At 45.8% G+C, this 13,438-nt stretch overlaps 1 protein-coding gene across 1 annotated transcript in view; it reads left to right on the forward strand.

The window, feature by feature from the left end:
* Positions 1–13,438, forward strand: part of Etv6 (ETS variant transcription factor 6) — a 237,125-nt gene that overhangs the window by 189,821 nt on the left and 33,866 nt on the right. The window contains exon 5 of the mRNA XM_052175098.1: positions 10,781–10,915. Coding sequence (XP_052031058.1) covers positions 10,781–10,915 — 135 coding nt within the window. The remainder of the gene's footprint in view (positions 1–10,780; positions 10,916–13,438) is intronic.

Consider the following 13,438-nt stretch of genomic DNA (forward strand, 5'->3'; position numbering starts at 1 on the left):
TTTAGAAATAAACTTTTCTTACATATGTCCGGTTTAGAAAAGTCTCATTTCAAAGTGGAACTGAAAATTACCTGCGTGCAGTTGCTAAGACCAACCATCTAAATGGAAGGCTTGCTAGACCAAATGGCTGTGTTGTAGACTTAAGTCAGAGAATCCCAGAAATACAAATCACAGGGGACAATTGCCAGATATTCCAAGGCAACTGCATGGCCTTGACCAAAGATACGCACACTTGGCTCTTATCTTACTGCGCCTTTGAACAAGGAGTAAAAACTGTGTTAGAGAGATGCTTAGGGCAGGACAGTGGTGGCGCAGCCTGTAATCCCAGCACTTGGGAGGCAGAGGCAGGTGGATTTCTGAGTTCCAGGACAGCCTGGTCTACAGAGTGAGTTCCAGGACAGCCAGGGCTACACTGAAACCTGTCTCGAAAAAACAAGAGGGGGGGGGCGGAGAGGGAGAGGGAGAGGGAGAGGGAGAGGGAGAGGGAGAGGGAGAGGGAGAGGGAGAGGGAGAGAGAGAGAGAGAGAGAGAGAGAGAGAGAGAGAGAGAGAGAGAGAGAGAGAGAGAGATATGCTTAGGGAAGTCACTCATGGGAAAATTGTTAGCTCCCTGGCCGGTATATGAAGGTAGTACTGGCAGATGGTCCTTCTGTGACACGGAGAGATCTGTAATAGCGTGCAACGCAGTTGATGCTTTCTGTAATAAACTACATGTACCTTTAATGGTATTTCTGTTTTCTCACAAGCTTATTGCTTACCTTACTTTATATTCTGCATTCAGCTGAAAGTAATTATCTTATTATAGGTGTTTTTTGATTTGTTCTCTAATACAGCGTTAGCATATTTCTACACACTGCCCCTCCTTCTCAGGATCTCTGTTTTTAAATCATAAATATGAAGCTAAAGTTCACTTACTTGTTTTTAGGTAAAAGAATGTTCTTTTTCTTATCATTTTAAAACTTCAGATAGAGGACTCTTTTGACTTCATTTTCTCCTTCCACGATGTGTACGGTCATTAGCTCAGATATGTGCACTGGGAGGTGGGGGCCACTTATGAAGATGGAGCCCAGTTAGGTGAGGTGGATCCCTGAAGTGGATTACCTTTCCCCATAGTAAATGAAAACTGTGTGATTCAGTTTAGCTGCCAAAATAGATGGAACAGAGCTAGAGCCATGCAAAGTTCAAAACTCACACTTTCCCATCATGAGAACGGACCTTGGGGAGCCACCCTCCACACCGGGCCTGCCACCATGCTGTCTGCACCTACTGAATTCACAGTGGAACTCCAAAGGTGAGCTGCAGGCTCCCGATTTTTAATTATATTTATTTATTCACTTTACAACCCACTATCAGCCCCTCCTTTCTTCCCAGTACCCCCTCACACAAGTTCGCCTCCCCCATTCCACATTCTCATCTTTTGAGAAGGGGAAGCCCCTCTCTAGGTGTCATGTCCCCCTTCTGGGTGCCCCCCACCCAATAACTCACTCCTCTCTCTCTCTCTCTCTCTCTCTCTCTCTCTCTCTCTCTCTCTCTCTCATGCACATACGCGCGTGCACACACACACACACACAAAGCCATTCATTTAGGGACACAGGGTCCACGGGCAGGCAGGTAACAGGCTCAAGGACAGCCCCTGCTCCAGTCGTTGGGGACCCACGTGAAGACCAAGCCGCACATCTGCTGCGCATGTGCAGGAGGCCTAGCTCCAGCCCATGATCCTTCTTTGGTTGGTGGTTCCGTCTGTAGGCACCCCCCAGGGGTCTGGGTTTGTTGACTCTGTTGATCTTCCTGTGGAGTCCCTGGCCTCCTCGGGCCCCTCAATCCTTCCCCAACTCTTCCATAAGACGCCCCAAGATCCATCTAACGTTTGGCTGTGAGCCTCTGCATCTCTTTCCATTGGCTGCTGGGCGGAGGCAGGCTCCATTCCACAGGCGGAAAGGACCCAGCAGAGGGAATCTTCTGACAAGCCCAAAAACGTATGCCTCCCACACCGGGCCAGCTTCTTTCTACTTATTTCATTTTCTCTATTTCATAACTGGTCAAAAGGAAACCAAAATTTCTGAGTCAAAATGAAATAGAAGCGAGAAGTGTTTGCGAACTGGGGGGCGGGGGGGGGGGGATATGTTACTGGAGATGATAATCTCCTTGTCAAGAGTATGTGCGTAGCAAACCATCACCTGCAAAGTACACACTTCACCAGTGTGAAGGCTCCAGGGTCAACCCACTAACCCAGAGAAGTGGCAAGCTCAGGAGAGACTCGCAAGTAGCAGATGGCGTTTATGCAGTGGCCCTCCGGTCCCGGCCTTGTGATCACCAGCAGTATATAATGAGAGCTTCAGATCTAATCACAGCCTTTCACCAGTAATTCCATTCCTAAGAAACTATCCCAAGGAAATTATCCCATAGTGGACAAAGAAAATGTCCTTAGTGAACCTATTTATAACAGTAAAAACTGGAAACAGCCCAACCACCCCTATATAGCTAGACAACCCTCGAAATGATCAATATAACAGGATACTCCATAGCTCAACACCTAACCCCATGTTCTTTTGATTATTATTTCGTCATCATGTCATTCAGTGCCTTGCATATCCTCTTCAGGATCTAAAGCAGAGGATGCAAAATGGAGGTCGGGCAGTCTGACCAGAGCCTTGGAACAGTGTTAAAGGAATAGAACCAAGGCAGGGCCAAGAGAGAGAAGGGACAATCCCAAGAGTAAAGTGAGCGAGCCCCGAGGCTTGGTGGCTGATTCGATGTTAGATGAAAGGGAGGGAAGATGGGAGGAAAAACCGCGAGCTTCTGACCCGACTAGATAACAGCGTTTACTGAGCTAGGGAACCCCTTCTGGTTTGTAAAGATTTCTGCGTTAGACACTTTGTCTGTAAATCATTCAAGAGGTTGTGGTCCTGGGAGTCAGAAGGCATCATGACTGGAACTCCTCACGCTGAATCAGACAAGCAGAGTCTTGGCAATAGGTGCAGTCGTTCAAGAGGAACTGGTGGGGATGCTGGGAAACTCAGTATAAAAGGACTGAGAAGGAAGAGCTGGAACGGGAAGAGAGCCAGATTAGCGATCTTCTCAGCCAGGAAGCATCCTGGAAGGGAGGGCAGGTTAGGATTCCTGGCAGCAAAGGCTGTTCCCTAAGAACCACCACTGCCCTTTGATTTAACACCGGGGAGGTGACCTTAGCAAGAGTAGTTTGAAGAGGGCTTCAGAGGGCGAAACCAGAAAGCAAAGTGAAGAAGTAGAGGTGACAGAATTGACAGCTCCTGGGGGCTGGCTGTCTGTCAGATGAGGAAGAGCTGGGGCCTGACCCGGAAGGGAAGATGAGGAGCAGAGGCTGAGGGAGGAGTACAGGAATCCCTGAAGCTGCCTGTATGCTAACGGATAGAAACCCAAAGATTCTGAGATGAAGCTGCAAGGAGGGGAGGGGAGGGTTTTAGAGCGGCCCGACTGTGAACTGGAGATTTCTAGATGATGTCAATCGAAGGAAAAGGAAACTTCCACACACAAAAGTAACAGTCATGAAACTGTGTGTGTGCTTTAATGCAGAAGTATTGAAGCTGATAAAAATATGGCTTGTCCGTTAACAGAAGCCACGCCCGCGAGAGATGCCAGTCAGCCATCGTGTATTCTGTGAGAGCGGGGTTAGATACCGGCTGCTTTATCTTGCCAGCTCAGTCTCATTTTGCACAAAAGCGAGATGAACTAATCGTGCCTTAAACTAAGAATCAGAAGGGGTGAAGTAATTTGCCTTAGTGCAGGAGGCTGGCGGCAGAGGAACCAGGCTTCAGATTGGGCTGGCCTTGTTCTAGAGCCCAAATTCCATGCTCTAAGAGTAAAATAAATCATTTTCAGCACCTGGTCCCCTCCAAGTAGCATCCCTGGGTTCTTAATCTTCAAACACTGACATGACTAACAGGAAACTGTTAGTCTGGTATTTTTCACTGCTGTTTTTCACTTTCTCTTCTGTTTGTTTTAAACAACCAACCCATCCTCCACTGAGGATTAAACCTAGGGCATCAGAAGCCTAGCTCCACCCCTACCCCCACCCCCACCAAACCCATCCCCACCCACCAAACCCACCCCAGCTTGCTTCCTTTTTGGACAGGTGCTGGTTATCCTGGCAGATACTGAGTTTAACCTCAGCCTTCTGAGATGTGTGGTGGGGATTAGCAGGCCCCGCCTTTAAACAAAATTCCAAATAAATTAATAAAATTTGGAGTTGGGGAGCAGTCTCAGTGGGTCAGGTGTTGTGTAAGCATGGGGGGGTCTGAATTCCCAAGTCTTCAACACTCACTTAAGCTGAGCATGGCCACGTATGCCTGCAACCCCAGCAGTGCGAGACAGTGACAGGGATGTACTACGAATTCACTGGCCACCTAACATAGCCAAAATGGCGCGCTTCCAGTTCACCAGAGACCCAGTCCCAGACAGCAAGGCAGAGATGACGGAAGATCGCTGATGCAGCCACGTGCATACACTCCCCACACGGACACAAAGAGGGAAAAAAAGTCAGGCTTTCAGATTCTCAAAATAGGTTGGGTTGCCTGGCTTTCAAAATACATTTCAGAAGACACATGTTAAAGCTGTTTGAGTTTCACTATGTGTATATATGGACCCAGGATGTTATAGAAGTATTAGGGCATAAAGATGGAGGATACAAACATTTTCACTTTCCAGCAGTCCTTCCAGGTAAGAGTAAGTGAAGCACCCCCGTCTTCTTAGTAAATCCCCTGCGTAGCATGAGTGCGTCCCCCTGGGCCTTGAACGCAAGCGTGCGCATGCGCACCCGAACCAGCTGGGCCTTGTACATAAGCATGCGCAGATGAACCAGCTGTTGGCTCTGAATGCAGAGACCTGGGTTCCATTGCCTACTTCTGTAGAGGTACCAGTTGGAACCGGTTATTCCTTTTCTGAGTCTGAGATTTGCGAAGTTGGGCACACAGTTCAATGGGTCAACCTTTGTTTTCAGGCAAATATACAACTTATTGTATAAACCCTCTGTGTTCCAAAAGATGTGTTTGTTACTGTTAATTTTACTTCTGTGATGCAGAGTTGAAGGTTTTTTGATACAGGCTTACTCACAGGGTTAAGGGAGATGTGTGGGAGAAAGTAAGACATGCCCGAAAGGAAGGATGTGGAATTTTCAAAGAAACGTCACAAAAAGCAAGATGTATCCAACTGGCAGTGTTACATTTTGAATATGATATCCTGGGCTGGCGTGCCCTCAAGTCTGTCGATCTGAGCTTGATCCCAGACACACATGGCAGAAGGAGAGAACTGACTTCCACAAGTTGTCCTCTGAGTACCACATGTGTGCTTTATGTCTCTTTGTAGGCGTTTGTCCACACACACACACACACACACACACACACACACACACGATAACAATTAAGAAAAACTAAATGATATTATCTGCACACTTGAGAATTTGAAGAAGCCATCCACAGACCATGTAGGTGTTAGAGGAGTAGAGGGTAGGGGATGTGGAGGGAGGAGCAGGGCTATCCCAAGCTATCTAGGAAGTTGTCGGCAAGAAGACATGACTTTGAACACTCTGGAAACTAAGACCAGGGTATAGGAACTTCAAGAAAGGCATATTCCAACTCAACGCAACTTTCTACCAAGTAAAGTCATCAAGAAAAATGGTTTTCTTATGCCAGGGCTGGCTGCCCACCATAGGACTTACTCCGCCAAGGCTGTTTCTTGGCAGGGGAAGGGGAGGGAGGGGACTCCTAGAGAGCAGAAGTTTGGGCCAATCAAAGACATTTCTAGAATCCTTTTTAAGGCCTAATAGTCCAAGCTGTTACAGGTGCTTCGTTATTGACAACCTGCACACAGAGTGTGTACTATGCACTGCCTCTCGCGTAGTACTGAGCCAGTCACTTCCTCTGTGCAAGCGAGGACTCAGGCTCCCACAGCTCCAGGCTGTGGGGCATTTGCATGGCAGTCTAACTGCTGCCTATGGAGTAGGCTTCAGGTAAGCAGCTGGCAGAGACCGCTGATGCATGGGCCTCTTCTTTCTTCTGGGGGCGGGTCTCTGCACAGCCCCTTCCCTGCCAGCTGTTGGATGCAAAGCTAAAGAATCATAAAGGCAGACCACATGTCAGCAATGCTGGGTTTAGCTCAGTGGGGAAGGATGTGCGGCCCAGGCAGAAGGGTCGCGGATCACTTTCCCTTTTCTCAAGTGGGAATGAAGAACCCAGGCCTTCCTTCTCCATTCCCCACCCGAGACCTGAGTGTCCTAGGCTGCTTGGATGATCTCAGTAATCAGAATGGTGTCGGAACAGGGTCGGCACCAGCTGAAGGCAATGCTAAGGAACTCAGCCTGTGCTGGGGTCATTGTGCAGGTCACCTCAAAGGACCCTCGGTGTCCTGTCCTGCAAAGACACGGGGTCTAGATGAGGAAACCCAAGCCTGAAAGAATTGAAGGATATGTTTAAGGAGGTATCTGTCGTATCCCAGAGCATCAGCAAGCCACTCCACTACAGAGAAATGAAAACTCCGGGAGCCCGCAAGATGGCTCTGCGGGTAAATAAATGCATGGACCATGCAAGCCTGGTGACCTGAGTTTAAACCTAGAACCTAAGAAAAAGTGCAAGGACAGATCCTCCTCTGCAAGGTTACCTCCCCACTGATCTCCACACCCACGCTGTGACAGACATACACACGCTTGCGCGCACACACACATACACAGTAACAGTAAAGACATGAGAACTCAGAAAAGAAAGTGGCTTCTTCCTCCTAGCCCTTGTTTTAGGTCCCCTCTCTGGCCTGAGGAGGTGTGGGGACACCAGCTCTTTTCCAGGTGCTTATCTACAGTATCCTGGTTGAACTTTTATGATGAGCCAGAGAGGCAGGTGGTCCAGTCTGCATCTTGTAGAGAAACCCAGGAGCTTGCTCAAGGTGACCTGGTCCCTGGGCTGGCAGTTTCTGCAGTCTGTGCCCCTCACTGAGGGAACAGTGCTGAATATTTCACAGTCACTAAATTTACATTTCCTGGCCTCCCCTTCCGAAATGGATACGCTAATTGTGGACTTTTTTTTTTTAATAGTAATCATCAAGAACACATTTCTTTAATGTTTGCATTTTCTATTCTGCATAATGCCAAAATAAAACATTGATCAGATCTACAAGCTCAAACCCAGTATGGCCATGTAAATTAGGAAGGGTAAGGAAGACATTACACTAAACGGGAAGAAAAAAGTGTTGATTAGGGACTTATTTTTGTATGAGATTAAAATGTGGATCATTAAAATAGGGACTGTATTTTGGGTTCCGCATTCCCTTCTCATTGGAGCCATAGCATGGATGGATGGCTTGTGGTTTGGAACACTAAAACCCTACCCAGCTCTGGATCCTGGCACTCTGGTACAAGCTCTGCCTTCCCACAGCATTTCCGAAAAGTATGGTCAGAACTCCTCTGCGCCCTCCTGTCCAATCCCTAAGGAAACCCCCTAGAGACCGGTGCCCTGGTCTTCATTTGATCCCAGTCATAGATAGCAGCAGCTAGCTGTACCACCAGGAACCAAAATTCAAAAGTAGGGGGACAGAACGAGCTGCAACTAGCTAGGAAAGTTCCTTAGAGGTCATAGGGTCAGTGCTTGAAGCCCGTAGCCAACCATGAAACTTGATTTGTTACAGGGGGTGGTAGTAGATGGTTTTGCAGGGAGAAACCTCCTGTGAAGTGTTTCTGCTGTTCGTGCTCAATTTGGAAGGGAAAAAAAAAAGCAATAGCTATAGCCCAAAATACACAGTTAAATTAAGTTGTTAATTAAAGTGTCTTTAAAAATGGCTAATACCAGAGACAAAGGCTTATTGTTTGGTACAGTTGTTGACTGCCTATCTCTTTGCGAGGAAGGGTGTGGCGAGGACAGTGAGAGCCCTGTGGTGTTTTTAAAAATTAATCACCCATCCTTAGAATTTCAAAGCACCCCCTTGCATTGTCATTTTCTTTGAATAATTCTGGAGTACAAGCAGAGAGAGAGAGAGAGAGAGAGAGAGAGAGAGAGAGAGAGAGATGTTAAAAAGGTATTTTCACAAAAATAAGAAGACATTGTGGCAGTTTAAATTTCACTGATTATGGTATAATCCCCAATGGTCTCCCTATCATCAAACTACAGAGTTACTACACTAATATAAAAAGTCAGTAACGTAGGATTATCTTCAAAACCTCATGTCCTCATTGACCCACTGCTTGTAGGGAGCACATCCATGAGTCCCCCTCTAGAAGACTTACAGTGTTCAACCATCTATTGTTTAGATGTTTTTATCTAGGCTGAATGTGTTTATTAACAATGTCAAACAATTTATATTGTTTAGAGGGGAGGGGACAAGGAAGATGGTTCATTGGATAGAAGTGAGCGTCATACAAGTCTGACAGCTTAAGTTTGATTCCAGGAACCCATATAAAGTAGATAGAGAGAATTGACTCCACAAAGTTGTCCTCTGACACACACACACACACACACACACACACACACACACCATTTTATCTTAAGTTTATTAAGTGTTTTGCCCGAGGGTATATGTTTGTATCACATGTGTGCCCAGTACCCACAAAGATCAGAAAAGGGCATCAGATACCTTGGAACTAGAGTTACAGGTGGTTATGTCCCCCCATGCGAGTGCTGGGAACTGAACCCAGAACTTTCTGTACTGGCAACCCTTGTTCTTTTTTTTTTTTTTTTGTGATCTCAGAAAGTTATACTTATAAACATATGCACACATATATGATGATATTTATTGATAAATAAGAAACAATAACTCTGAAAAGAAGTGGGAGGGATGCAGGGCAAGTTGGAAGAAGGAAGACAGGGAGAGTGATGCAAATACAATACTCACATATGCGAGTCACAGCAAATAAATACTAAATGAGATAGAAAATCATGTTTATTATTCTGTTGGATGATAGAAAATCGTGTTTATTATTCTGTCAGAGGACCTGAGTTCAGATTCCGGCAGCCACTTCAGCCTTCAAACTATGAAATGCAAGCTGGAGAGATGGTTCAGTGGTTAAAAGCACTGACTGCTTTTCCAAAGGTCCTGAGTTCAAATCCCAGCAACCACACGGTGACCCATGCACATATGCATGCACACATGTATGCACATAACTTTTTAAAAGAGGAAACTATCAATTAAACATTATAACAATTCAATCTAGTATATCTAAATCTTGGTGCCCTGGTCAAACTTGCATGGACTAATTTTGACTTAAATTCAAGATTTAGAGTTTATTTTCCAAACTACTCAACTTAGACTGGCACTCTTTTCTTGAACCATTGAACCTCCACACGTGCAAGCTGATTATTAAAGAAGGCCGTCTGTACAAACCTACCACTTGGCACAGTTATTCCCCATTGAACATGTACTAATCACCTGGATCTTTTTCATATTTTTTGACCTCTTTATTATTTTGCCCATTACAGATACACTATGAGTAAGCTCTACAAAGTAGGAATAGTTTTGGAAAAGATGTCAAGTATGAAAAATTTCAGGGGGGGGATTATATTTTTTGTATTGAATATTATAATCACTACTAAAAAGGCAAAATATTTTGGGCAGGAGATAAGGAACATAATACATGGGAATTCTACATCTTTTTTTTTCTTTTTTTTTTTTTTTTACCAGTTTTAAGCCTTGTTCTTAACCACTGAAACATCTTTCCCAAGTTGTGGATAGCTCTGGGATTGCTTGTATTTTAATGACAATTCTGCTCTCCCTGGAGGACCTTCCGAACAAGGAATGAGTCAGTCCTCAGGTGACTTCCTTTGCACCTTCACCTTGATTTGTAGAAGAAAGACTGGAGCTACCCGAGCAGGAGAGGGGAAGGTGGAGCAAAAGGTTAGGGAGACAAGGAGGAGGGAGAGAGGAGACGATGACAGAGGAGCAGGGGGAGGAAGGTGGAGCAGAGCGCGTGGCCTGGAGAAACCGCCAGTTATCAGGGATCTCATAGACAGGGAAGATGGTGGTGTAGTGGTGGGTCTCCCTTATCTAGGCGTGCAGCTTGTATTCATATTAACTGAGTTGCATTTTCTTTGCCCAGGCTTATTTGGGTTGGAGATTTACCACAACATTCCAGTCCCAAAACTTGTTTTATATTACTTTTTTTACTTTTACTTTTTGTTGTTGTTGTTGTTGTTGTTGTTGATGGAGACAGGGTCTCAGGTAACCTAGGCTCTCCTCAGAATGGTTTTGAACTCCTGATACTCTTGCCCTACCTCCTGAGGGCAGAGATGGCAGGTTTGCAGGACAGTGGGCTTCTCTTACCCTTAGCGTGTGGAAACAACTTGGTTGGTATCTGATGAGCCTACAAAAGCTGTGTAAAGTATATAATTTGATCAGTTTGGAGATAACTATATACCCATGACATCATCACTGTCCATATCCACCACCTCAGATTTTCCTTGTCTTCCTTATTATTATAATTGTTACATTAGTCCCAACGTCTGCCCACTTAGCAGACTCTAGGGGCACTGTCCAACATCAAGACTTGACAGCACCGTGCTCTGACCGCCGCAGACATATAGGCACATGATGCACGCGCACATAAATCAAACTTAAAACTGAATCTTAAAATCAGAACTTTTAAAAAGCACACCACCCTGACATGTGGCATCATATGAGTAGACGCTGTGTCCTCTCCCTGTCAAGGGTCAACAGTCTGTTCTGTTAACACTGTTGCCTTACCTCTGTGGCTGTCACCGCTCTGCAGCTCCTTCTGTGGCTGTTAACCAAAGCATCCCATCTCTTGGCTTCTTGTTCCTTTTTCTCTCCAGGCGATGTGCTCTATGAACTCCTTCAGCATATCCTGAAGCAGAGGAAACCTCGAATTCTCTTCTCACCGTTCTTCCCCCCTGGGAACTCCATCCACACCAAGCCAGAGGTCCTACTGCATCAGAACCATGATGAAGGTACCGGAAGAGACTTCCCTTTGCTTGCCTGGGGTTTAGACAAAGCGAGGGGCTGGATAGTGCACTTGATAGGCTCTCATTATTGCCCTAAGTTCTTTCTTTATTTGGAAACGTGGCTTGAGTGCCTACAGTATGCCGGCACTGGGGGAGTTGTCTGGAGGAGTAAGGCCTGGTACTCTCAGGTCTCTGAAGCTCTGAGTAAACACTGATTACAACACACACACACACACACACACACACACACACACACAGGGGCATGATGGGAGGGGAGATGACTCCCAGGTACAGGAAGCAGGTTCAGCTTCATAAAAGGAGACTCTGGAGAAATTCTTGACGGTTCTTATAAATAGCAAAAGCCTTCCAGTTCAGCGGGGTAAGGCCTTAGAATAGAGAGCCGCCAGATGACTTAATTGGCGAATCCATTTCAAATACATATAATCTATACAGAATCAAGTAAATAAAGCTGTGTGAGCCATCTCTCACCCTACGTCAGCAATGATGTGCTTGTGCCACTATAGAACTGATCCAAGTTGGTTAGTCTGAAACTGGAGTGTGAAGAATTGATATTCTGTGACTTCGAAGAGAGGTAACGGGGAGTCAGTCATCGACGATATTTGAGAGGGGTGTCCATATGAGCTGGCAGAAGGAGAAAACCCAATCTGGGGGAAATTGGTGTCGGATAGGGACTTTCCCCATCCTTTGCCGGCGTGATCTTGATATCAAGCTTTGTGTCCTCACGGGAGCCAGAAAACCCTCAGTAGATAGATAGCTCAAGGCCATGAAGTTCTGCTCAAGTACAGAAGCAGGTGTTGGTTGAGTGCGGGGCTATAAAATGTGACTTTGTGCACAGTGCCACTGAACAGCTGGGTGTGCAATAACGTTTGGATAGAGTCACATCTCCCAGGGCATGCAGATGTGCAGATGTCCGCTGGAGTATGGGACTTCTCTAAGCCTATTTTCCTTAGAGCCAATCTCAGGGCCCATTCTTTGGGAAGTTTTGTGGACTGGTGAATCATTCCCAAACACAGGGCTTTTCTTTTGCGGTCAGACAATTTAAGAGCTTGTGTTGGGTGCTCTCTTAATTAGCACTTTTTGAAAAGAAGGCCTGACTGTAGGCAGGTGACCCCAAGGCCTCCTTGTCTCTCAGACAGTCCTCTCCGGCACATGAGACAGAGAATAATGCCAGTGTCTTTGGCAGGCTCCCCGACTTGCATCCTCTCCTCTCCTCCAGTAACCCCAGTTAAATTTAGCATCTGCCCCCTCCCATCAATTTGGGTTTGATGTTCCTCTGCTCTCTGGCCTCGCTCATTTCCAGATTGCATAATAGCCAAGAGCCACTCCAGAGAAGAGGTGGGCTCACGGAAGCTTGACAGAAAGGCAGGCATAAGGCAGGCCTTGTGTCATCAACCTGAGCCTACAGACACACTGGCTATGGGATAGGTTCCCCCTCCTCCTTCCTCTTACTATTTAAAAAAAAAATGTTTTTCATTTGGAATTTCTGTTCCTATTTTCTTTCTAACTGTGGTCGAAGGCATGTGACTCCTTCCTCCTTGGTCTGGTTTGATATGGAAGTAGATAGTATGTGTTGTTCTTCTGTTCAGGGGTAAAGAAAGCTCGCTGACTCTGAGAGCTTCCCTTAAACCAAGGAAGTGGAGGTGTGTCCCCTTGTGCACTCTAAAGAGCTGTGCACACATGCGCTGTGATGTCAGTGGTGAGCTCAGTCACTAAGAGAACAGAGCTAATGAGGCCAAGGTCAAGGGCTTCGTCGACTTGCAGATCAGGTAGATATGCTTCAGAACGAGCTCTAAGAGTACCAAGTGTATCCACTGAGACCATCTTTGATGCCAGCGGTCAGGAAGCAAGATCTGAGAGCCTCTTCCTTCCCCTGCCCCTGTGTGGATGTCGTGCCCAGCTCAGATGAACAGGCGACACCATCTCTACCAGGTGGTGTCAACAGAAAGAGTCATGTAAGACACAGAGGTGACAGGGAGAAGCTACCTCGTGTCTCATGCTTTCTGAATGGCAATTCACCATCCCCTCCGTCAGCCTCTTTCGTTCCTTCTCAAAAAATAAAATTAAGTTCAGCATGCCGTGTCTCAAGAATCAAAGCACTGCCGTTTGTGAAGGCAATAAATGGATCAGTTAAGGGCAGGTGAGGACATAGATAGAAGCTAAAATATGGAGAGATGTAGCCCAAAAGAAAATTTTCTATGAGGTGAAACAATGCATACCAAATTTTACACAGTTAAGGATACACAAAGCAATATTGACCCAAGACCACTTAAAGTTGTTACTGATTTGGCTTGTATGTGTATTTATGAGTAAAAGCTAAGTGTTTCTTATCAAAATTCTTGGGACCAGAAGTGGTTTTCATTTCTGGTGTTACAATATTTACATATCACACACACACACACATCAGAATGGGACCCAAAACTATCCATGAAATTCATTTGTTTTATATATACCTTATATACATGGTCTGGAAGATGATTTTTATGGAATTTTTAAAGTTTTAATTTTCTA

The sequence above is a fragment of the Apodemus sylvaticus genome, chromosome 2 (assembly GCF_947179515.1).
Source record: "Apodemus sylvaticus chromosome 2, mApoSyl1.1, whole genome shotgun sequence".
NCBI classification, from domain to species: domain Eukaryota; kingdom Metazoa; phylum Chordata; class Mammalia; order Rodentia; family Muridae; genus Apodemus; species Apodemus sylvaticus.